At 40.9% G+C, this 25,796-nt stretch overlaps 2 protein-coding genes across 2 annotated transcripts; one reads left to right on the top strand and one right to left on the bottom strand.

The window, feature by feature from the left end:
* Positions 1-1,314: 1,314 nt before the first annotated feature.
* LOC306747316 (solute carrier family 35 member F5-like) lies at positions 1,315-11,626 on the bottom strand. The gene is made up of 14 exons (XM_079230357.1): positions 11,489-11,626; positions 10,795-10,944; positions 10,527-10,589; positions 10,304-10,385; positions 9,377-9,567; positions 8,854-8,935; positions 8,601-8,688; positions 7,418-7,482; positions 7,182-7,286; positions 6,811-6,970; positions 6,544-6,634; positions 6,098-6,252; positions 4,635-4,735; positions 1,315-3,241 (listed from the first exon to the last, which is right to left on the bottom strand). The coding sequence occupies exons 1-13, from the start codon at positions 11,621-11,623 to the stop codon at positions 4,654-4,656; spliced, it is 1,449 nt and encodes a 482-aa protein (XP_079086483.1). The 5' UTR covers positions 11,624-11,626; the 3' UTR covers positions 1,315-3,241; positions 4,635-4,653.
* A 2,955-nt stretch (positions 11,627-14,581) lies between these two features.
* Positions 14,582-25,384, top strand: sympk (symplekin; the record flags this gene model as incomplete). Its single annotated transcript, XM_079230867.1, has 26 exons — positions 14,582-14,650; positions 14,896-14,961; positions 15,406-15,459; positions 15,610-15,683; positions 15,788-15,914; positions 16,104-16,353; positions 16,474-16,644; positions 16,838-17,077; positions 17,354-17,505; positions 17,599-17,749; positions 18,086-18,311; positions 18,413-18,563; positions 18,687-18,922; positions 20,517-20,598; positions 20,697-20,810; positions 20,925-21,072; positions 21,621-21,781; positions 22,262-22,370; positions 22,485-22,585; positions 22,777-22,867; positions 23,042-23,143; positions 23,604-23,791; positions 23,926-24,102; positions 24,212-24,301; positions 24,578-24,748; positions 25,140-25,384. 26 exons carry the CDS (start codon positions 14,582-14,584, stop codon positions 25,305-25,307), a joined length of 3,669 nt encoding a protein of 1,222 aa, XP_079086993.1. The 3' UTR covers positions 25,308-25,384.
* Positions 25,385-25,796: the final 412 nt, after the last annotated feature.

The raw sequence follows: 25,796 nt of genomic DNA, 5'->3' as shown, positions 1-25,796 counted from the left end.
AAATCAAGGTTGAATGTTACGATACTGGAGCCTCTTAATTTATGCCTCAGATCACATTTGAATATCTGCCGCTGTGTTCACATGTGTGTGTAATTACATTTTGACAATGCCTTTTTAATAACTTAATAACGAGGTGCTTGAGTGTTAGAGATTGCATAAAATGGTCTTTGTGACTTTGAGATAAACACATCATGGGCATTAAGGTACCGCATGCTAGAAATAATTCACAGCTGTGAGGCGTGAAAGGAAATAAGCTAAAATAAAATGGTGGACATACATAAGAGGGGCTTAACGAATGCCTAATTTTACTTTCCACAACCAGTCGTGCGTTGCAGAGATGGGGACAATTTTTTTGCCGAAATAGGTGGTATTTCAACAGTCTAAAAAAAAAAAGAGGAAATGGAAGGATGTCAAGGGAAAATACTTATTCACTTGAGTCTCCACTTGACACCAGGTCTCCTTGATAGGCCTCAGGGGAAATATATTCACTCTGCAAGACCTAAAATGTCTACTGCCTTGTTAAGGCAGGTTTGATTCAACATTTAGGTCTAGTGGGTGCTTAAATGTGTGATGATGTATTTTGTTGCATTTGCAGATATTCAGCAGCACAATTGGTGTTCTTTGGCTTCTAATATCTGAATGCATAGCCCTCATGCTCCGCTATAGACTAAAGGGCATACAAAAGATATTTTTAGCAAACTGATCAATCTTCTCGGAGCACATTTTTCATGGCGAAGTTAATATTTTTTAGAAAGCCTTAATCCAATATGATTTGTGAAGTCTTAAAGTGAATTCAAATACTATCAATTTGTGACAAGAAAAACAAGGGCTGTGTCCAAAATCATTTAGTGTCCAAAATCTGAGTGTAAATGTATTCACTATATAGAGCTGTCAAAAATAATGCCATAATGGCACGAAAAAGCACTTCCTGCTAACAATCCCACGATTCAAAGTGCCACATTTAAACTTGATAAGGTTTAGATCCCCAGCTTGATATACTCTTAATATGAGCCATTAGCAAGACATTTCAAAGGGTTTTTATGTTATTAGTAATGTATGTTTTTCTAAGTTAAATGTTGAAATCAGCCACCTACAGCTTAGGCTACTGATGTTATACTTCTTGAAATCTACAAGACAGTTTTCTTTCGACTCTTGAGGAAACAAGCAAATACATGCAAATTCAAATCAAAGAAGAAATGCTACTGCACCGACACATTTTACCAACATGTCTCTTCAACAGAAACGTGATCCTGTAGAAGTACGCCATTTAACACGCAGATTTAAAAAGATATGTTTTAATAGTGCAGTGTAAGTATGAAAACAGACTTGCAAAATAAAAGCATAATTCAAGAGCCGAGGTTGATAAAAGGGAGGTTACTATTACAGCCTTCTTTTAGATCTTATAACATCTTCATTAATGACACTTAAAAGAGAAATTGTTCAGAGAGAAAAAAGAAAAGAAAAAAACAGACAAAGAACCTGAGAAAGAAAAAAAAATCCTATCCATGATTCCACACACACCATTGAAGTCTAAGCAGAGAACATAGGAAACTAATCCTCTTAAAAAAAAAGCTTTTATACTTGCAACTGTGACACGAGGGACTGATTGGCGAAAAACAGCAAGTACAATAATGAACCAGTTTAAATGTCACTTAAAGTGCTCAACCCGTTAATTCATCCTCACAGGACAGTTATTACTTCATATATTCAGTCAATACTGAGTGCAATAAACACTCCATAAAGATATGCACACATCCGACATTCCACAGGATGTGGAATAATATTGACATTTCGCCTTCAACTGTAGTGTTTACAACTTGGATCACATGTCTGGAAAAAAATTGAAATGTTTTTATTTTTTTCTTGAAATCACAAACACAGTAAATAAATCATTTTTGCTGCAAAAACAAAAACAAAAGTAATATACAACAGTCCAATCGATTTGATATAATCTCAGTTGCAAGTAATTTGGCTGTTATGCAAACTCTTCCCCCGGCAATAATCATTTACACTGATACAGAAAATATAAAACGTTACACAATCTCAGACAGAAATCTGTAGTGGTCATCTGAATTTCACAAACAAAACATCAATACTATATTAACGCTTCACTGTGAAAAGTATTTACACCCATTTTGAACAAAGGAAACTGCTCGTACGAGCAGACGACCGTTATTGCAGCGAGGCGGTTTGTAGCTTATAGCGGAAGGCTTACTATCAGTTCATATTCAAGCACAAAGATTATGTTTCTATCACAGTTTGTTTTCATGATCCAGCCCTGTCAGCAGCACAGAGGGAAACAAGAAAGCTGTTGAAGCTTGGGAGGCTCTCTCGTTCAGCTGTAGAGGGATTTCTCTCTTCTTCATGTCCGACTTACAAAAGGTTTTCTTGACAAAAGAAAATTAAGACTAAAAGAAATTGTTTTAAAAAGTAGTATATTTCTTAACGGAGCGATGCTAAAATGTTGAATCCTGTCAGGACTGTTATTATCAGCTGAAGGAATATCTCACAACACACGCATAGGTCACTCTGAAGGGTTTAGTCACTACCCAAGCTGCCGAGTAACATGAACTCATCAATGTGCTGCGTTGACTTTACCACATCGCTGGTCCTGAAAACAATGCGGCCATATTGACCGACTCATCACACGAGGTGTGTCACATGGCTGATATATGAAAAAGCAGGTTTTCTCCGTCAAAGGCAAAGAAATCATAGACAAACTTTTTACGCACATATCTGACAGATTGTCCTTTGTGAAAATGCACCGTGTCTGCTGCACACATTCACTTACAAACAAGCAGCAAGGCTTCAAAACGGCCCATCGACGAGCAGGACGACGTCAGAACGGAACAATGTTCCTCCGGACAATATTGTGAACTCTGAACACTGATTTCAGATTTTTAAAAGAAACAGGCAGTTAACTCTGCCTCTGTTAGTGTTATGATCAAGTTCAAAATGTACCGTTTCATTTGGTCACATGACAATATAGTAATCACTGATAATGTCCAGCACCTTGATAACCATGAGGTCGTATTTACACAGAAATAATAACAAAGAAGTAAAAACTGAATATCAGTCTGTGATGACTGGAATGTGAAAATAAAAAAAAACGAGCTTGGAGAAATGTATGCGTCGTCTCAACACTGTAGAAAATAAATAGATTTAATAGAAGGCACTGGGGTTGTTCAATGTCTCTGAAGGCTTTCCAGATTGTCTGCTCAGCGAGATCCACATTCACCACCTTGGGATACAAAAAACAAAGAGAGTGAGACAAAAAGTATGTATACGACATGGTGGACATGGGTCTCTCTCACTCACACACACACACACACACACACACACACACACACACACACACACACACACACACACACACACACACACACACACACACACACACACACACACACACACACACACACCATTTAAAACAGCTTCTCCATTGTTAGTATTATGAGCTTGTGATGTATTTTTTGACACAAAGATTTAACACTTAACAAAATAATGATGAAATAGTTCGTCATTAATTAAATTGTCATGAGTTGCAGGCTTACTTCTATGCATCCACTTTTCTTTTGCATCTGCTCCTCTGTTAAACACTACACACCCAGCAAACAGGCTTAAGTCTGTCCTAAATTCCACAGCTTTCATTCCCTTCTAATGCCTCGATTAGAAACCACATGCTGCGTTCAAAAGCGCTCTCTGCCCTGCTGGCAATTACTTTGCAGGTTTGGGAGGCAGCTGAGAAAAGCTTGACTAAACTTATGAATAGTGAACAGGAGAGCGACTTCACTGAGATGCAGACTTTGTGAAGTGGGTGGCCAATCTCAGATGTACGTTTAAAATATTTACGTAAAGACTTTCCTATCCTGCTCATCTTCTGTCCCTCTTACTCACTAACATGTCCAAACACCGTGGGTGTCCGACAAAGACTTGACAGATGTTCAAAGAGAAACAACCGAGTGAAAGCAGGGAGGAGATAGCAGAAATCTTGAGCTTCATCAACTATTGCAAAACAAATTCACTTTGTACATGCCCCTTTTCTCTCATTTACATAAATATACATATTGGTGCAACTTTAAACAAAAAAAGGAGGATGTGCTTCTTTAAAATGTGACCAAATGTGTCAAGCAAGGGCTTGATGTACTGTATCTGCTGTGTTTAGAAAGGGTTGCGTCTCAACGGCAACCCTAAAGTTACTAAACTCTTGCGAGCCGGTGAGGCATCGACCTTGAATAGTTAAGGTTATCAGGCAGCGAGTCTCCAGAGAGTTTTCGCAAATCTATAAAAATGACTGAAAAAAAACATCATTGGATATAATTAAGTAATACTATTTTTCCATTAGAAGTTATTAAACTTAACAAATGCTGACTGTCTTTAAAAAAAAAAAAAAAAAAGTCTTTACATTAAAAGAGAAGTTGGTTGTTTCTGAATTACTTCCAGGCAGCACTGTCACACACTGAAGGCAGTTGGAAGTACAGAAAATATAAATTGTTTTTAGTTTGGGAATTTTCACATTTAACCCAGCTGTTTTGTGCATGTTTACATTCTAAAACACACAATAACACACACATAAAAGAACAGACCAGTCAACAACACAGGTCAGAGGCCGATAGGGCAGAGTGGTCGTTTACTTTGTGTTTGACTGCTGGTTCACGAACAGAAGCTTGCTTCGTTGGGGGAGAAGGGGTGGAGAGGAATAAGGCTTTCACACTGCTCACTGTCTTCTGGCAATCTGTGGGCAGAGGGAGCCGGCTGTCAATCATCATCACAGCCATCATCTTGACAGCCATCATTATTATAATCCTCCCTTACCAAATAGGAACAAGCATTCACAGAAGAATGGAGAGCATAACTGCCGCAGAGAGCATAGTCAGCCAAGCATGTACATCTGATTATGGACTTAACTTAGCGAGGCTGCGAGCTACAAATGGAGCATATTGTCCTTGTGAGGATGTCCTAGATGAAAAGACTCTTTAAGTGTGTGTCAGAGTTAAGGTCAATTCATTATAAATAGGTCATTCACCACAATACAATGGATTAACAACACACTATTCTATTTAAAACATTAAATGCTTTACTGGACTGGAAACTATTCCATTTCATTCTCCAAACTGCTTATCCTATTTAGGACACTGGAGCCGATCCCAGCTGACATTGAGTGAAGGCAAGGTTCACCCTGGACAGGTCACCAGTATGTCTCAGGTCACATATAGAGACAACCGTCCACGCTCACTTGCTCGTAGGTGTGAACCTACGGGCAATTTAGAGCATGCAAACTCCACACAGAAAGACCACCCAGAGGGGGAACTGACCCCTGGCACCTCCTGCTGTGAGGAGACAGTGCTAGCCACTATCACCACTATCACCTTGCAGCCGGATTGGAAACCTTTATGTGGAATCTTTCTGATTTTGTCACAAACCTACAGCACACAACGTGCACCGACTTGAGTGTAAATGAACTTGGTCCTGTGTCCCAGATGTGTGCGTGTGTGGACAGAAATGACTTATATTAGCAGATGGAATTCATGGAAGCAACATTTCCACCCATTAAATGAATAAATGTGCCACCTGTTATGTGGATGTCTTATCAGCTTTGATGAATGGAGCGCACAGCTGAGCACCAAATAGTGCTGCAAGGGATTAAACTGTATTTCATTACCTTTTAAAGATGTTTTGTTCACTCCTCAGTTTTGATTTATTAACAACTTGTACGCTTTTGGGCAACAAAATCAAATATCCTGTGTCCTTCAATCGACCAAAACACACTGTTTTCAAGATGGTCCTTGATTGTGAAACCTTGCCAAAAAGAAATAAAAAGGTGATGCATTGTGTACTCAGGCAAGTTTTACGTCTCTGCAAGTGGTTTTTCATAAACTGAAACAATGAAGGGCATGAAAACAAACAAAAAACAGACCAAACTAACGGTGTGATAGGAAGATGATCAACAGTAAATGTGAGGCTTGTCACGACAGATTTTATATGGTTGAGGCAATCGGCTACATGGCTAATTTCTGAGCTAATGACGTCAGATTTGTCTCTCTGGCGGGGTGATGCGTCACCTGTAATCCCTCTGTAGGATCAAACATTGGTATACCTCTGAATGCGATGTTTCCTGCAAATGAAGACGTACACTCTCCTCAGCCCCACCAGGACAGGATCCCAGTTGTTGTAGTGGCATAAGAGCGTGGCGATGAAGAAGGAGAGGAAGACGGGGACCGCCCCGGCAAAAAACAGCCACGAGAATCGTACCTGTCCACGCGCACACATGTGGAGGAAAGTAACTATTACAACTACCGTCACGACTTCAGATCATTCATTTTTAAAAACATACAGTACGCTTAATTTACCCCAATTTGAAGCGATATTTACTCACATTAACATCAACTTGAGCACATTAACCTGACAATTTGCTCTGACCCACTCTTTTTTTTGCAATTTGCTCTGACCCACTCTCTTCAAACGTCAACAGATTTTGTTTAAACATTTTCTTAAATCTTATTTTAAACTCTGACTGTTAAGTGCCTGCTATTGGAAACGTACCTTCTGCATGCAAATATCTGCCAAAATAGAGAGCGGGATAGTGAGGCTCAACGCCAGAGTCCCGATCAGAGACGATGTGAGGAAACAGCCCCTGAGGAGAGAAAGCAGCATCACCAGTCACAGCATGAACATCTTTTTTGAAAAGTGTATTCTTCAAGCGGATTACTCTCTCAGCTGAGAGTATCGAAATGTCTAAATACTAAATGCAGATTGGAACGGTTTTGTGCCAGAATTGGGACCTGAATAAATAACGAGTCAGGTGCTCACCAGAGCCAGAGGAACTCGGAGAGAACGGTTCCAATGAGGCCGTTGATAAGGATGTACGTCCACACCAGCTGGCTGGGAAGCTCAAAGGCCTCGAAGCCCGTGTAGTGCAGCAGGAGGAAGCCAGGCCACAGCAGCAGCAGGTTGAACAGACCCACAAACCCTGAGAGACACACAGCAGCTCCAGTTTAGACATCTCGAAAGACTCCTGTCCTCCACAGTGGCGAAGACTTCGTGGACTAAAAGTAGCTACAATGTGCAGGGGTCTCGATTATGTCTCACATGGATAAGATGCAGACATGGCTTAGTTAGTGACTGAAATATGTACAAAAACCAGTACCCATTTAAAGAGAATACACTGAGCATGTTCTCACCAAGGAACATGGGGATGTCAAGCTTATCCTCCCGGTCCACTCGTCTCTTAATCATTACGATGTAGACGGCGTACAGCACCGCCCCCGCCAGCGACCACAAAGAACCTCCACGAAAAAGTCAATTACATTTGGAGAGAATGTTTAAAATTACATCGATTCAACACTATTCGGCAATTAGAGAGTAATGTAAAAATGATGTGAAATGAGTGACAGATACTCGCTGTCTCCATCGTTACCTACGGCGCCTTTCTCATCAGGGTTGTCCATGCTGGAGAAACTCACGAGGGCAACACCTCCCATGCTGAACAAGAGAGATGCAACAGGGACTGACTGAATCCAATTTACAGGTAATGACATTTCAAAATCACATCTATATCAAGGGCACAAAATGTCCAAAGAGCCCTGTAATGTTCATATGTCGAGCAGGATACCAGAAATATCATCTAAGCTTGTTTTTATCAATTAATCTCCAAGATACATTTTAATGACGGACAAAAACTACTACTGTAACTCTTTTTTCTTGACCTGTTGTTTTTAGCATCACTCCCCCTTACGTTTAAAAAGCATTTAAATTTTTTATTAACTAAGGCCATTCGTTGTCCAGATTATATTAAATAGCGTTTAACTCCTCACAGCCCAACCAGGCCCCTAAAATCTGCAGATCTAAACATTTTAGCGGTTCCACCAACCTTACAGCTTTCTAATTTCTATTAGCCACAGCTTTCTTAATTCTATATGAATGTATCCATTTTATATTGCATCCGTTTATATATTGAGTCAGTGCTCAATGACAGAATGTTGGATGAAACAAAAAGGAAGAATGCGATTTGCGCCGACATGTGACCAACATGTAAACAGTTAATTTTGACTAAAATTTCAAATGACAAGCCAAACAATTTGGCTAAAACTTAATTTATTTATTTTAGTAACACAAAGACTTGAACAAAATAGAAATAGGTGCCTTGGAAAATAAGGTATCAGGGATGTCAGGGCTTATAAATCTATATAAAAAAATTCTGCATTGATATGCAGAATCTGTAGGTAACGGGACAGGATTTTGATGTGGGAAGCGATCTGGTTTGCGTCTGCAGTCCCAGTAATATTAACCAATCACATTAGAGAAGGTTTGGTTGAATGCAGGTAAAGTCCGATTGGAGAGGAAAAGAGGCAAAACGCATTGGCCAAAAGGTAAGGTCAGGCACAACAGAACAGTTAGGAGTTGTCCTTTTGGGGAACGATAAATATTCAAAAATATTGCTCCAAAGGGGATAAATGGCATTTTAGAAAACAAATCACAATGTAAAGCATGGAAACGCATCAGGCTACAGAAAACATAAAATAATAAATCCAGTTTCAGCACAGAAACCTATCAACATGCCTTTCTCAACTCCACTGCCAACACATTCACTCAGGCCTTACCTCAGAGCCACAGCTAACAGTTTGGACAAGGTGAAACGGTCGCTGCTGTTGCTGGGAAATATGGCTGCTAAGATGAGCGTGAACAAGCCTGAAGAGGGAGAGGAGAAAGTCAAGTCCAATCAATTGTAAATATATAGCTCCATATCACAAAATTGCCTCAAGGGGGAAATCACAACCTAATCCACGCACATTTCCCATGAAACCGGTTACCAATACCACGTTTTGTCGTGAAAGCACAGAGAGAAAGAGTCACCTGAGGTGGATGACAGGATGTTGACGATGGCAACCTGCGTGTCAGACAGAGCTTCTTGATAGGACAGGTTAGCCAGGAACCACTGGAGAGAGACAGAAGCAGTGATGTGATGTTTATTAAATCACTTTACAACAGCCCTGTGGTAAATACCATCTAACGTACCTGGCAAAGCCTGGTTTTGCCTTCATTTAAACTCTAAACAGGAACATCTTACAATTCAATAACACAAAGCTTTAAAATGTAGAACGTAATAAAAACAACCCAGAACTTTTATTTCTGAGGATTGTATTATCACAAATTAAAAGCAGTTCATCACTTGAAAGGCTAAATGATTAAAAACTTGCAGTGTGCCAACAGCACTTTTTTTTTTCCATCGTATCAGCAAAACACATTTATTGCCACCTTGCTACCAAATAAGACTAAAAGAAAAAAGTTTGTGTTTTATCAATTATACATCGTTACTATGCATCATGTCTATAATCTGGTACGGCAATGTAAAAGCAAAGAGCTGGCTTTTACGCACCACAAAGCAGAAGAAGAAGCTGATTTTGGCCACATCAGTGATAGTTAGCTTGCCCACTGTGCGTAACATGGCCTCCTGGTCCTTGGTAGCTGGGTAGGACATGCGGGATAGTTTGGCCTCCAGGGCTTGAGTAGAGGGCAGCTGACGCACCTCCATGATGTTACTAAAACGCACCCGCTGCTTTTTGGAAGCTGCTGGGAAAGCACACATGGAAAGAGGAGTGAATAGACAGATGCAGGGTTTTATTTAAATGTACAAACACAAAAACAATGTAGTAGTTTTGAGACTCCATTTAATTTCATTACACAAGATATCACACTTCAGGTGCCAATGCCTGACTGGAATGAGCACAAGTCATGTAATTTTAATAACAGTTGCCAAACATATGAACGGATTGAAATACAAACACAATAGAAACCAGAAAACACTTTCTCAGAACCTTTACTGTGCAGATTTAGACTCTTTGGTTAAATCCATCCACTAAAGAAATGTAGGTCAGTCATAGCTTGTCTGAACTGAATCACTAAAAAGTATGAAAAAGCCAAAAGATTATAAGATTTCTCCATTTCTCTGTGAAATACAACCATGACAAAGGAATGTTAAATCCTTTTGTTCAAACTGTTGTTCTCATTAGGATGGTATGTGAAAGAAGAGAGAAAGGAGAGAACTGAGTCTGAGGGTCGCCCAATAGATCGGACAGAGGTTTCTCGTTAATACACTGTGTCTTTCATCTTGACTTTAAACAATGATCTGAACTATTTTAGCTCACCACTGCCCTCTGTTGTTATGTTTCATCAATGAGACCAAATTCATGAGGTTAACACTACAGCATACTCCTGTGGTCTTTGTTAATTCATGGGGGGAGAACAATGTTATGCTCCATGTTATTTTTTTTTATTTAAACACTGATAACCACTGTGTACTCACAAGATTCACAGTCTCCCACCAGACAATTGGAGTGCTCAGCAGGTACGTCCTGGAACTTCACCGGAACATACAGCGGTTCGCTCTGCACACGAGTGACAGAGAAAGGCAAACATTTGTAGTTGTTAAAGTGGAGAGTTTAAACAAACAGAGCTAGTTACACTTGTAGTACCTTCAACTAGTTTGCGATTCAAAGTCACAACTGTTTTAAGATTAAACTACGTACCAAACAGTTGTTCACGGAGGTGTCAGTGGTGCAGGGTGCAAAGTAGGCCTCGGCATCAGCAAACTGCAGAGAGAAGCAGTTCAAACCATGAACTTACTGACCAACTGCAGATGTAGCTAAAAGAAAGTAAAGTCAACTGGAGACCATCTTGCGATGGGATCACACCGCTGGACATGAGCCTGTTAAAAGACATGGTTTGTGATTCTGTATGATTGAGGTTATAAAATGCACAGAAAGCACTCTCACCCCTTGCGCTTTAACTACTTACAAACGCAGAGTGCCTCCGTTTCAGAGTGCCAGTGCACTGCTGCCTCCAGGGCCGCCACAGCAGGAAACCCAGCAAGTACAGTACAAACATGGAGGTTTTGGTGAATGTGCTGAAGAAGGGTTTGTTGTACTCCTGTCGCTTGAAAATGTACTGCAGGAGGAATCAACGGGAGGAAGCGGTTAGGATAACAGCTTTTATGGGTTAACCAAGATGTTACAAGCTGGACAGTTTTATCTCTCGGGCACTCCTGTTTTCTTTCAAGTCTGTCAAGTTAAACACAGTTCAACCCGAGAGCATAGGATGTAACACATTATATTTACTGAATACAATGTGACACTTGATACTTTCCATCCACTCCATTACAGAAGGAATTGTTGCACTTATTTCAAAATGACTTGGCACCTTACTTCTAAAATTGGAGTGAGAATATATATATATATATATATTATAACATATGGAGTTGCAGGATTGATATTTACTAATAAATTATTGGAGTACTTTATTAACCCGTTCTTGGGAGAGAGAAGGGCAAAGTTGTGTCATACATTGGGGCACAACGCAATAAAACACAAACAAAATAGTGCACATTATTGACTTCTGATTCCAGAATAATCTCAATGCACTCCCTCTCTTTCTGCAACCCACAATGCAGCTGCAGGTGTGGAAAACTGATTTAATATGACAAAGTCCTTACGGAGGTTAGCTCAGAGGAGGCCACCCAGATGACATCCACCAGCAGGAGAATCGCCACCCCCAGGGCCATCCGCCTTCGCTGGGCTGCAGAGCTGCCCTGAGAGCTCATCCGGTTCATGATGAACACCCACTCCATCAGGACACTGATAGGACACGCATGCATGGACAAGAACGTGGTGGAGTTACAAGATATTCAGAAACTGCCGCCAGCATGTTACAAATCATTCATGAGTTTTCCATGAAAGTGCATTCTAGATTCTAACAAGAAAGTACAGCAATATTAGTAACTCTGGGCCTCCAGCTCCTCTTAAAAGTGGCAGCAAGGTAAGAGTTTCAAATGAATTCATTTCTGACCAAATCAGACCGAAAAGAAACTGCAACTATTTTGATAATTTATCAAGCACAGATGACAAACAGCTTCTTAAATGTGAGGATTTACTGCTTTCCCTTGTTTCAAATCATTGTAACTTGAAGATTGTTGTGTTCTGGACTGTTAAAAAAGGGGAAACTGTGATGGGCTATTTTCTATAAATGTATATAGTCTAAAGAAGCTATTACAAGTGACAGCACATTCAGAGCAAAAGGAAAGGTATGACAGGAAGTATGTAAAGCAAAATGAACAGTATGATATCCTTGCAGAGCTGAGATAACTTGTTTTTAACTTTGCAACACACACCTGTTTAGCAGATAAACGTGCACACTGAACTATTATGTTCAGATGACTCAAGTCCACTTAACCAGGCAACAAAACCCTGCCACGAAAATAAATAAAAACAACAATGTTACGTTTTCAAACCAACAACTAAGTCTATAATGTCCAGTAGAACTGCTGCATCTCTCCGTCCTTGTGTTTAAATAGGAGTAACGTTGTACAATAGTACAGTAGTGCAGCGAGTTAAACGTCACCTGTGGGTGCTGCTGCATAGTAAACAACTTAACGTGAAACAGAGATGCTGTACGTGACTACTCGTGTTAAGAGTGAGCTTAGTTAACGGTAACGGAACTATGTGTGTGAATCCCGTCAGATGAGCCGCCTCTTCAAACGAAAGCTAGCGAAACAGCTTACAAGCTAACGAGTTGTACCAGCTGTTCAATGGTTACAGGCTGGAAGTCAACAGCCAGGCTGTCTCGGGTTTCGACGTCACGTTATCACCAGTTCCCTAAAGGAAGTTGGTTAAAAGTGCAGCTAGTTTGAGTAGTTAACGTTTGCAATAATCACGGTGCTGCGTTCACTTGTTTATCAATATCAGGCAACTAACGTTGGCGAGCTAAGCGCTAACAAGCTTGATTAAGTGGTGAAATTGTGAATTTAAGTCGTCTTTTTACCTGAATGCGAGAAGAGCTCATTTAGTTTCCACCATTATATACTGGTCGTTACGTTCGCTGCTGAAATATCGACGGAAATCTCAGTTTTTACGATGAAATTATTGACATCCCAGTGGTTGTAAACATTAGCGCACCCTCCCCTCCTCGTTATCAGGTGACATCACTTATGTGCCGCAGAGGTTTCTGGGATATGGAGTTTTAAAGTGGCGAATATTGGCACGCAATTCAGACTTCTTTTTAAACATTTTTAAATGTATTATGTTCATTGAAACACTAATCTATTGAATACATATTTACATCACAAATAATTACATATTAGTATGTTATATAGCTGAACTTGAAATCTTGAATCTTGAAATTAGATTCACCTGAGATTCACTGCCCCATGAGACAGACTGTATTATCAAATACTGTCTATCTGGCCCCAGAATAAGATGAAAATGAAGTTGGAATATTAAAAACGTGATCGGTTATTTGACCTCGCACATCGGATCCTAAATGATTTTGTATAGAAGTGGTCAAAATCTTCTGGCAGCAGGGACCTTATGTTGAAACATGTACTGTATTACGTTTTGGTTGAATAAATCATAAAACAATTACTAGACACCATATAAATCACAGTTTATCCAGTTTAATCATTTCCAAAACATGCTTTTAATCATATTTGATATGTATAATCTCAAATGAAATCCTTTTCATTTAATAATTAATACAATACAATATTAAACATTTCACATTATAATTTATAGTAATAATATTTGGTTGATATTATTTGTGCCATTTTCAAATTCAAGTCGCCAAAAGTAGATTACCAGAAAAGCTCTGCAGTCGATCAAGCACTAAAAGGATCCTGGATTTTGTTGCGGATTTCCACAAAAAAATAAAGACGCCTGTGTAATTGTTAAGTTTTTATATTTGAAATGTTTTTCTTCTTCTTTATCTGAATACAAAATATTTAGTTTTGTGTTTGAACTCTTTTAAGTTTTGTGTCACTGTCTGTGGTGCTGATCAGAAGTCTGAAGCAGAGGCACCCAAATAAACAACACAATTGACAAATGATTCCAAACACGCCATATATAGGCCAATGATAATTTAATTCGAACATAACGTTACTAAAAACAAATCACAAAGGACCAAATTGTTTCTGCAGCAGCAGCGACGATGTGTCCAGCAGGTGGCGCTGCTTTTCTGCTGCGCTTTCACCAACAGTAGAAGAAGAAATAGAAGCAGAGCAGAGCGTCTTTTTCAATTAAACATGGCGGCTTCCCTAACAGAGAAGAGTTGTTGAACTTACTGGCTATATACAACACCTGCGACACTATTTAGTCCCTCACACTGGTCACGTTTGAGTTACTATTGCTACGACAGACGTAACGAGTCTGTGCAGCGGTGAGTAAATATAACGTCGTTGTTAAAACAGCAATATGGTTAACACTACAGTTAGCACGGGGCTCGCGCGCTAGCTAGGAGCGAAGCATTCTGGGTTGTGACACTCAGCGATAAGGCCTTGTTATTAATGGCTTGTATCTACGATGCATTTTAGTATTTAAAGGAGTCACAGAAATCAAGCAACTAGCGTTATCTGTGCCCCATCAGTTGGTACGAGCAGTGTGTGTAGCACAGTCGGACCGTTATTGTGACCTCGGCTGCTTATAAAACAGCATCAAATAACTTTTCCTATTTACTGCGGTTGTGTGCCACACAGGTTCCTTTTTATTAGTTTTTGAAGAACATGATGTCCACATAGTGGGAGAAGCAGAGCAGCGTCATGGAGTTTACTTCAGATGAGGGAACTCAATCCACTCCCCATGTCGTCGATATGACCACCAGTGAAAGGGTAAGCTGTTCTGATGGTGCATTAGTGTGTTAAATTAGCAACACAATAAGTGCCATGGCCACAAGAAATGATTGAAAGCAACTTTTAAAATTCACTCGTTCACAATATTATAATCAGTATCATTTGGGTTAAGGTGCAGCCAGACATCCATTGTCTTGTGATGTGTAGTCATGGTATGTTTTTCATGTATATAGATAAATGTCTGTAAAGGGAAAAGTTAATTCAGTTTGCTTGTCCTGTTCCAGGTGGTGGATCTGCTAAACCAGGCCGCCTTGATACCCACAGATGAAAAGCTAACTGTGCTCAAACAGGTTTGTAGTCTGTTTATCAAATATGCTAATTGTCGTCTTATTTAGTTTGTTGCTTACTTGATTGTTTGCTGTTTTTTCTGTTCTTCTGTTCTTTTTTGTCAGTGTTGTCTTGAACTGTTCTGTATGCCATTTGTTTGATGTGGGGTTTGTTTTGGACTTTCTGAGATAATATATTTCTGACAAATCATGTTTTTCTTGTAACAAGCAAACATACTCCAGCAACGATGCCCGAAGATGATTGTGAAGAAAGACAAACAAGCCATACCATTTTTGTTTTGTATTCCCAGTATAGCAGAATTATGTGTGGAGCCAGAACTTTCTATAGCTATAGCTCCACAGAATTGGTTCCACATCTGTGCAAATCCTAAACGCCATTTCTTGGCCCTATGAAGCAGAAAGTCGATGGAGAACAATACTGAATCGATCATCTTATATATTTTTCAGGTCCAAGAGCTCATCATTAACAAGGATCCCTCTCTTCTTGACAATTTCTTGGATGTAAGTACATCTGTATGCAGCTCTCTTATCCAACTGTTGTTTGACCTTAAGTAAAGCTATTTGAATGCATAAAGTGGCACATTGTGTACTTGCTAGTAAACTCACATTTTAATTAATAATTCTTCTTCCATTGGCCTGTTCATCATATAGGAGTTGATCGCCTTTCAGACTGACAAGTCCATCGAAGTGAGAAAATTCGTCATTGGCTTCATTGAGGAAGCATCGTGAGTTATTAGACAGACAAGTCGTCTTCTTGTGGCTCTAAATTCCGTTTGTGAAAGAAAGTGTTTTGCAGGTATCTCAGTCTTTCTTTTCAATGTTTTTCCAGTAAAAGGGACAATGAGCTCCTTCTCAGACTGGTCGCCAATCTGAACATGCTGCTGAAGGATGACAGTGTGAACGTGGTGAAGAAAGCCATCCTCACACTCACACAACTGTACAAAGTTTCTCTGCAGGTAAATACATGGTTAATTTATGAAATATTCTCACTTGCAGATTTTGGACTGCAATGAGTTAGCCCAAAGAGTAAATGTTGTAAATCTGATGTAGTCTGTTTATTCATAGGAATATACAACAAAATCAAGTAACTACAACCAATATCTGTTGCCTTTTCAAACCCTTTACTCCTGTCTCTTCCTTGCCAGTGGTTGGTTCGCTCTAAAGCCGTAACAGAGAGGCAGGAGTCATGCTGGGATCTGGTCACACAGATGAAAGGGGATGTCCTGGCCTTACTGGACTCTGAAAATGACGGTGTTCGCACTCACGCCATCAAGTTCACGGAATCATTAATCATCAGTCTGTCCCCACGGACGTCAGACTCTGACGTTCCCAAGCGGCAGGAGAGTGACATCAGCCTGGACAAAGTTCCCAGAGATCACTCTTACATTCGCTACGGTATATTATAATCCTGCTCTGTGAACGTAACGTGTTAACATGTTTTTTTCTTCTTTTTAGTCCAGTCCATTAAAGCCTTTATTTTTATTACTGATATCTTGATGCCGTTGCAATCAACAGATGTGTTATGTGAGGAGGGAAAGACTGCGCTGGAGAAGCTGCTGAAGTTCATGGTCCATCCGGCCATTACCAGCATTAACCTCACGACAACACTTGGCTCCCTGGCCACTATCGCCCGTCAGAGGCCCATGTTCATGTCAGGGGTGGTGCAGGCCTATGAGACGTTGCATGGTAAGCAGGTGTCATGTTCACGATCCCACAACACCATTTACACACAATTCTTACAAGCCAGGCAAATGTTGATACAAAATATCTTTTGTGTTTTGCTTTTGCAGTGCAAATCTTTGTGCTCAATAAATCATTATTTGACTGTACATCATATAATATGAAATGCCCCCCCCCCCCCCCATGTATACCCTTTCAGCAAACCTGCCACCCACTCTGGCCAAGTCTCAGGTCAGCAGCGTGCGAAAGAATCTGAAGCTGCACTTGGTGGCGGTCCTCAAGCATCCCTGCAGCCTGGAGTTCCAGGGTCAAATTGGCACTCTGCTGCTGGACCTGGGAATGCCCCAGAGTGAAATAACACGCTCTACTCCTGCACCACGTGAGCAGCGCAAAAGGCCTCGGCATGAAGAATACACAGAGGGAAAAAAGCTCAAGATGGGTGAGTAGATGGTGGCAGTGGTTGCTTGAAAAAAATATAAGAGAATTTAATAAATATTGTAGCTCTGTCTCGTTCACCTTTACTGCTTTGAATTATACCGTTTTATTTGTAGAATCAGTATGGCATATCTATCAGGGTGACTCTGTTTAAAACACAGTCGACACCAAAATCTTCAAATCGGGTCAGCCAAGCCCAATAAAATATAGTGTTGGACACAAACACCTGCAGCTTGATTGTGAACATGAGTATTCTTTATGTTTGTTTATGTTTGTTCAGAGCCGGCCCTGAATGAGGATGACGAAGACAAGGAGGAACCAGCCCCGCTCTCGGTTCCTAAACCAGCTGCTGTTCCAGTAGCACAGTCTGCCATTGACCTCACCGCTGAGTTCCTGCACCCACTGCTCTCTCCTGCGAATGTTGCCAACCTGGTGAGCAGAAGTGGCCTTTTTTATTATTATTTTTTCTCTCCTTTAAGCCTGACTTTGTGACAATTCAGCGTCTATGTCTGTCTGGTTGTTTAGGTGCTCATCAGCATGGTGTATCTACCTGATATCATGCCAGCATCCTTCCAGGCCACATACACACCTGTTGAGTCAGCTGGCACTGATGCCCAAATTAAACATCTGGCTAGGTTGATGGCTACGCAGATGACTGCAGCTGGGATTGGTCCAGGTTAGTGAAAAAAAACATCCAGAGTTGATACCACTCTTGTATCTGTCTATTCAAAGTGAAAATACAACATGTTGTGGTTTAAAAAGGAGGATCATGTGAAGTGCTATTTCTTGGTTGGGTTTAGGGACCTCCTGGAGTTTCATCAGTAATGGAGTCTACAAATAATAAATGTTTTATAAATAAGAATGTCTTACTTTTAATTTATTCAAATGTTTATATTTATAATTATTTTCAGTTAATTTTACAGTTTAAAAGTAACTGTCAGTTTGATGTTGCTATTAATTTGGTATCCTACGGTATAATGTCTGGGCTCTAATTAAAACCATGATATCTTAGGACTTGAGCAGTGCAAAGCCAGAGAAGACGATGCAGTGAAGAGCGAAGGCAACGACGAGGACTCTATTGCTAAAGACCCGTTCATCAAGCGCAAAGTTCCAGCTTGTATGGTGGGACAAGCCATCTCTGTGGTGGGAGGTTACGAAAAAGAAAAGACTCCACCCCCAGAGGCTCCCGCCGCAGTCAAGAGGCTTCCTGAACCCATCCTTCCTACGGGACAAACCAAGTGAGTTCTGGCTCCAACACAAAGATGGCAGGAAAAGTATTGCCAGCAGCGCCTTTGCTTAAGTCAGACTTATTACCCTGTGTGATTTTGTTCTGTTCCAGAATGGCTGGGCCAAGTGGGAGAAAAAAAGTGTTCCGGTTGTCCGACGTCGTCCAGCCTTTATCAGACGCCGAGATCGAAAAGCTAACCTCCAAAGCAGTCAGACGCATCCTGCATTCAGAGAAGACAATTGCTCAAAGTGGCATGTCCCATGTATGTAATCCCCACATGGTTAATCTCTCATTTCCTTCATAATGACTGAGTTGCACTTGAGGTTTATTAAGCACAAAACAAGTGCCTGTTTCAGAGCATAACCACGGCGTGTCTGTTTGGCAGGTCAGAGTAAAGCTGCTCTCTAAGCTTGTGACGCAGTTTGAAGGGACAATGAAAGAAGACGTGCTGCAATTCATTCTGGAGGACATCAGGACAAGGAGTGACCTGGCCTTTTCTCTCCTCTACCAAGAGTACAACACTTACCTCAGCCACCTGCCAGCCGGGCAGCTGGACAGCTACGACCACTGTCTTTACACTCTGCTGTCGGGCCTGCAGGAGAAACCCGAGCAGAGGGATGGGTGAGACAAATAATGTGCATGTTTACAGCATGCTTTTATTTCTCTAGCTCTTATTTAAAAGTGCAATGTGTAAATCCTGAACACATCCTAGGGGGCAGCATTTTACCTCAAGCAATCTAAATGTATATCCATGGTTTATTTAAAAAAAGAAAAGCTAACTACTACATAGTTAGCTTTTCTGACAGCAGGGTCAGAATACATACAATTCAATCAAACTGCTGACACTCTGAGAGCCGGGGCAACCCGTATAATGGAAGCCAACTCTTGCTGCCGTAACATGGGTTAGACCAGGGGTGTGCAAACTACAGCAGCTAGCCTGCTAGCTCAACAATCGTATTTTTGCCGTCCGAACAAAACACGAGAAAATGCATCATAACAGCTACGAGGTCGCTCGGCTCACAGCGACACAGAAACCTCTCAGACGAGACTTCATAACACAGAGCACGAAGACTTGTCAGCTAACTTAAAGCGGAGCTGAACAGGGACCTCCTCTCTCTCTGAGCTGCGCAGCTGCTCCGGTGCAGTGTTTTTTTTCCCCTGAGTCTGACCTCTCAGGGTTTTATTCCCTGAGTGGTCAGACTCAGGGAATACAACCACTGCAGCACTGAGCTGACCAGTTTATGAAAGAGAAGGACGACCTCTTCATGAGCTGAGTAACACACTATGGTTGGCACACCTGGCCTCTAGTTGATCTTATCATCATCTCACACTGAACAAGAGCCTGCAAGCTAGAGCAGGTAGGAGCACAATAGACGCACACATGAACCCATTCCATGTGAAGCTCCGTCTCTCTGAGACACAGCTACGTAGCATCAACGCTGCTCTTCCTCACACTGTCTGAAATCAGAGCAGCTTTTCCAGAGGTCAACCTTTCTGCTAAAAAGGGGAAATATGTGTCTGTCATCACATCTCATGACAGAATTCAGTCAGCGCTTCCAAGATCTTTCTTGAGAAATAAACAAAGTTGTTCTCGACTCCCTTCCTGATGGATGCAGAAGAAGTGAAGAGAGTCTGAATTAGAACTGATGGAGATGCAGTGTGATGATTCTCTGAAGAATCAGTATCCGCTTCTCACTCCACTTGACTTATACCGGAGCTTGGAAAAAGCCAAGTTTCCTCTGATGTGATTTTTTTTTTTTTTTTTAAATATAATATTTAAAAAAAAAGAAAATATATATATATATATATATATATATATATATATATATATATATATATATATATACATTCTTTTTTTTTAAATATTATATTTAAAAAAAAAAAAAAATCACATCAGAGGAAACTTGGCTTTTTGTTTGTGTGTGGCAGGGAAGAAAAATCGTTCTCTCGTTCCTGCCACTTAGTTTATTTTATTGGAATAAATACAATCAAAACGTATACAGGCCGAACATACGTTTAATGTGATTGACAAGAGCTCCAGGTGTACAAATTCTGGATAGATCATAAACATTGTACCTCTTAGACATAAGGACTAAAGTGGTGTGCTGGTTATGTTCTATAATGACTGTAAAACACGGCTTGTTCCCGTTTTTATTTGCTGATACTGTGGAGCAAACCCAAAAAAGTGAGCCCATTCCCATTCTGTCTCTTCCAGACTTTTCACCAAGCTGGTACTGGAGGCTCCCCTTATAACAGAATCGGCATTGGAAGTAATCCGACGCTACTGTGAGGACGAGGTACGTGACATGATGAAGAGACACCGCTTTGCGTTAAGAGCTAGTTCCCCGTATGTCCACTTAACTTTGTTTGACTTTTGTTGTGACACTTCTTTTAGTCTCGGGTGTATTTGGGCATGACGACTCTGAAGGAGCTTATTGTCAAACGGCCCTCAAGGCAGTTTCAGTATCTGCATGTGCTTCTGGATCTCAGCTCACATGAAAAAGAGAAGGTGAGACCATTCATTGTATCAAGATCATATTCATGTGTAACTCACACTCAGTTTGCTGAACTTATGTCTCTTCTACGGTTGTCATACTTTTCAATGACTGTCTTTATATTTCAGGTGCGGACCACTGCCTTGTCGTTTCTCAAGCGCATGTATGAGAAAGACCATCTCAGGGACTACGTTGAGAAGTTTGCCCTGAACTACATGCAGCTTCTGGTTCATCCCAACCCTCCATCTCTGCTCTTTGGGGCTGACAAAGATACAGGTGCGGGGATACATTCAAGAGCAGTGCTCTCTTTTTCAGGATCAAATCACACAGTTACACATTCACACCTGGAAGCTTGTACACAAGGACATCAAAATAGTAGAAATAGTTAGAAATAATTACAGTGAATAAGCCACTAATAGGCTCCAAGACATTACAGTTGTTTTGTCCATGAGGTGTGCGAGTCCTGTGTGTCATAGGTGTGCTCAACAATCACAGATTTGTAATGTAGTAAATTAATACTGTAAAATTAACCAGGACAGATGGACATTAGCTACTTTGAATCTATAAACTGCTATGATAGCATGGATAAGATGTAATACAGTTTCTATACACCAACACCACTTGAAGCCGTTGCAGCTACACCATAATAATGCCAGGTCACTGCTGCACTGCCTATATTTACGCCACTGATCATATCCTGCCAACCAGAAACTGCGTTGCAGGAGGAAGGGAAAACTTTTTTTTGTGAACTTTTCCAGCCTAACTTCTCCCTGCTAGGCAAATACCGGTACGTCTTAGTAACATCTGTGTGTTTGTTGGGACAGAGGTGGCTTCCCCGTGGACTGAAGAGACAGTGAGACAGTGTCTGTTCCTCTACCTGTCCCTGCTGCCTCTAAACCACCGACTGGTCCACGAGCTGGCGTCAGTCTACACCGAGGCCATCGCGGACATCAAGCGCAGCGTGCTTCGAGCAATAGAGCAGCCTGTAAGTCGCTCTTCACTGTTGGCATGTCCTCACTCTGTCATGCATGTGTCTTTTGAGGGATGCTTGAAAATTAACTTTGTTCATCAATATTTGATTATAAGCAACTCTCACCAAACAATTGGATAAAATGAAAAACACTGTTTGAGTTCCTCCTCATGATTGTTTGGTTCTCTATGTGTAAAGGTCATCTGATTGCAAGCAGGTATGCATGCCTGGAAAGACTAACATGACTCAGTTAATTCAGAGCAAAGGCCGGACTATTGGACTACATGTTTATCTATTTCTTCATGTGTTTTTCACTTTTGACGAGAAGGTAGACTAGAGCGAACGGTACACGCCGATACACCTGTAGTCTCAGGTTCACGATTTGTGAGAGCGCTGGTTTTGTTCAGAAAAGGTTAAATGACATCCCCCCCCCCCAGTTGCTCCATTTAAGTTGTGTTGTTTTTGAACGGTATTGACAAGTTATCACCCTTATAGATCCGTGGAATGGGGATGAACTCTCCTGAGCTGCTGCTCTTGGTTGAAAACTGTCCTAAAGGGGCAGAGACTTTAGTTACCCGCTGTCTGCACATACTGACTGATAAAGGTAAACAAAACAAACAAAGAAATGCAGCCTTACATGGGATAACAGCACAATCGAAGAAAGTCTAGGAAATAAATAGTGTTGGTGTGTAAAACAAGTCTTCCTTCCTCCATTCAGTGCCTCCATCTCCAGAGCTAGTGGAGAGAGTGCGAGACCTTTACCACAAACGAGTTCCAGATGTTCGTTTCCTCATTCCAGTCATTAATGGCCTTGAAAAGGTTAGGTTCTGCAACTCATCCAGTCTAGTAAACTGATCTGGCTTTTGTAATGTAATGCACACTGCATACATACATCATCATCATCACACATTCCAATATTCTGAATGTCCTGGGTGTCTTGCCACTGCATCATAATCATAACGAATTCTGTCACTTACTGTTCTTGTAATAATTTTTTTTTTCTCATATAGAATGAAGTCATCCAGGCTCTCCCCAAGCTGATCAAACTCAACCCGATTGTAGTGAAGGAGGTGTTCAACCGTCTCTTGGGCACTCAGCACAGTAAGAGTCATTTATGTCTTTCATTGGTGGATCTCTCTCTATTATATTGTGCAATCCACATTTACTTTGTAATTAGCTTAAGCAAAAACACGTGTCTTTTTACCACTTCGAGAAAGTAGTTTAAATATATGTTATAACGTAGATGTGTTTTGACTGTTGTGTGTTCTCTTTCAGGTGAGGGAAGTTCATCTGTGTCCCCTCTCACCCCTGGAGACCTGCTGATTGCCTTACACAACATAGATTCAACCAAATGTGATATGAAGTCCATCATAAAAGGTCAGTGTTTTGCTCACTGATTAACAAACTAAATAGCTTGAAGGTTTAAACTGCGTTATTGTGTGTCTCTGAACTGCAGTTGCTTCAATCTGTTGTTACTCTTATCTTGGCAATGTGTTGCCCCTGGTATATCACTTTTTAAATTTAATACATTTTGCCATACATTCACACCATCACTGCGCGGTTTTAGAGTTTGACTGTTGAAAGGAACTACCAAATAATTGCGACGTATTCAGGTTAGCCAATAAAGGGTTTTGGAACGAGCTTTTTGAGATGTGTGATGCACTCATCACTTTCACCCAAATTGCAGGCAGTATAATAGTGCAACTGTATAATAGGTAGAGGCCTGTAATATAATTTAAGTTATGCTTGCCTGAGCCCCGATTATCTTTATATTTTTCAAGTTTCTGTTGCATTGTACAACAGTTGGCAAATAAACTGTTCTATGTCTCTACTACAGCCACCAACCTGTGCTTTGGGGAGAAGAACGTGTACACGTCTGAGGTTTTGGCGGTGGTGATGCAACAGCTGATGGAGCAGAGCCCCCTCCCCATACTGCTCATGCGTACCGTCATCCAGTCCCTCACCATGTATCCGCGACTTGGCGGCTTCGTCATGAACATCCTGTCCCGCCTCATCGTCAAGCAGGTCGGCACCAAACTTCAGCCAAATATTCATGGTTTATTCAGTCATTGATGTCCCGGAATTAATATTTTACTAATCGCTCTATTAACTTGTCAAATATGTTCACAATATTTTACATAATATTTTTCCCCATGTAGGTGTGGAAGTATCCCAAGGTGTGGGAGGGATTTGTAAAGTGCTGCCAGAGGACGAAGCCTCAGTCGTACAGCGTGCTGCTGCAGCTGCCGCCCACTCAACTGACGAGCGTGTTTGAGCGCTGCCCGGAGATGAGAGACCCTCTTCTGCAGCATGTCCTCTCCTTCACACCTCATCAGGTAAGAGCCCGATCTACTCAAACACAGAGCCTCATGGCAAATACATTGTAAAAAGGGAATTGTACTTCTCTTGGGATTTCTTCATGTCCTCTGTTTTTCTGTGCAACAGCAAGCTCACATACCGGTCTCCATCATGTCGGTCCTGGAAGCACATAAAAAGCCAGAACCAAAACCTGTAGAGCCTGTCGTGGAGAAAGAGGTAACTGATCCGGATATAAACATAATTCATAAAGCCTGCACACTTTTCCCTGCCATAAATTGTTAATGTTCTTCAGTGACATAGGTCTTATGATTAACTAGAATTGTTTTTTAGTGCAACATAAATTAACATCTTGTCTTTCCAACATTGCTGGTCATTCAGTGTCATCTGTTCAGCCATTTCTTACCTAATATCTGTATAGAAATTGATTATAAAAATCAAACAATCCCTCTATTATTCACAAGTTGTTGTCGTATCCTTTCTGTTTTCACACAGATGGAACCAGTTCCTGCCCTAGTTGAAGAACAGGCTCCTACTGTGACACTGGACGGGCCGGATACGCCAGAGCCGCCACAACCAGCTGTCATGAAAGAGGAGGAGGAGCCAATGGAGCACGAGGAGCCTGCTCCAGTGACACAGGGTGAAACTGTTGAAACAGTTTCCCAGGCAAGTTACAATAGACTTCTTTCTTTTTCTCTTTTTACATGTTTGTAGTTGTATTAAGTAGACCAATTAGACATTTCCATCTGTGTTTGCATGTTAAATGTGTTTGGCTCAGTGGCAATTAAACATCTGAAAGTTTAAACTGCTTAGTAGAGACACAAACAGGGTATTTCTCACATGCATGAATGTATAATGAGGGTGCAGACGATTATAATATAAATACATATTATCGAATGCCGTTTAGCCTGAAAAGTAACATGATTTTTTTAAATTTGCATGCAGCCTAATCAACTAAACACTACTCTATGCTGCCCCAAATTATCAGGGGGTTTAATTGTCTCATAAAAATGTTTTTACAATTCATTATTGACTCAAATGTTTTGGTTCTCTCTAGGAGGAGTTGACAAGAGCAGAGGAGACACAATCCTCTCAACCAGAGCCAGTTGAGGAACCGATGGAGGAGTCTCAGCCTGAACCCTCAGAGCTCCAGGAGCCCGTAAACGATGCTGAAGCTGACGTCACAGAACCAGAGACTGGAAGCGGCAGCGAGGATGTAGAATGACTGCTGAAAATAAACGCACTATACACAATTCTCTCCTTTGGGAACATCCCATGGATTTTCAGGATTTCTTGTCAAGAAAATGCTCTTTGTTCTTTTTTTTTTATTTGTAGAAAACAGATTTTGAGGGAGGGAGGGGGGGGGATCAAGATAACTTTGTATGAATTCCATACGTGTTCATGTAATAAGTTGGAAAATAAATATACAAAATGCTGGTTTACTGTCTGCTTCAATTCTGTTTACTCCCAATACATCCCGATGGTTCAGCATGAATAGGTTAATGACATCTCGAACACAACGGATAACAGAGTTTGGTTTTTGAAAGATTTTCAGGTGTGATGAGTAGTCAGCAGTTTGTAGTGCAATGTTTTAATAGTAGATGTCTATTTAAAAAGAAGATGGGGAAAAAAAAAGCTGGAAACCTGCAAGGTGTGTGTGTGTGTGTGTGTGTGTGTGTGTGTGTGTGTGTGTGTGTGTGTGTGTGTGTGTGTG

This window comes from Taurulus bubalis (genome assembly GCF_910589615.1).
Source record: "Taurulus bubalis genome assembly, chromosome: 15".
In the NCBI taxonomy this organism is placed as follows: Eukaryota; Metazoa; Chordata; class Actinopteri; order Perciformes; family Cottidae; genus Taurulus; species Taurulus bubalis.
Note: the sequence above shows the minus strand (reverse complement) of the source record. Positions and strands in the feature narration are given on the sequence as shown.

Coding starts and splice junctions, on each gene's coding strand:
- LOC306747316 (XM_079230357.1), bottom strand. CDS start 11,623: ATGGAGTGGGTGTTCATCATGAACCGGATGAGCTCTCAGGGCAGCTCT. Junction 10,386..10,526: donor CCTCCGTGAACAACTGTTTG/GTACGTAGTTTA, acceptor ACTCGTGTGCAG/AGCGAACCGCTGTATGTTCC. Junction 6,635..6,810: donor TCCGAGTTCCTCTGGCTCTG/GTGAGCACCTGA, acceptor TTCTCTCCTCAG/GGGCTGTTTCCTCACATCGT.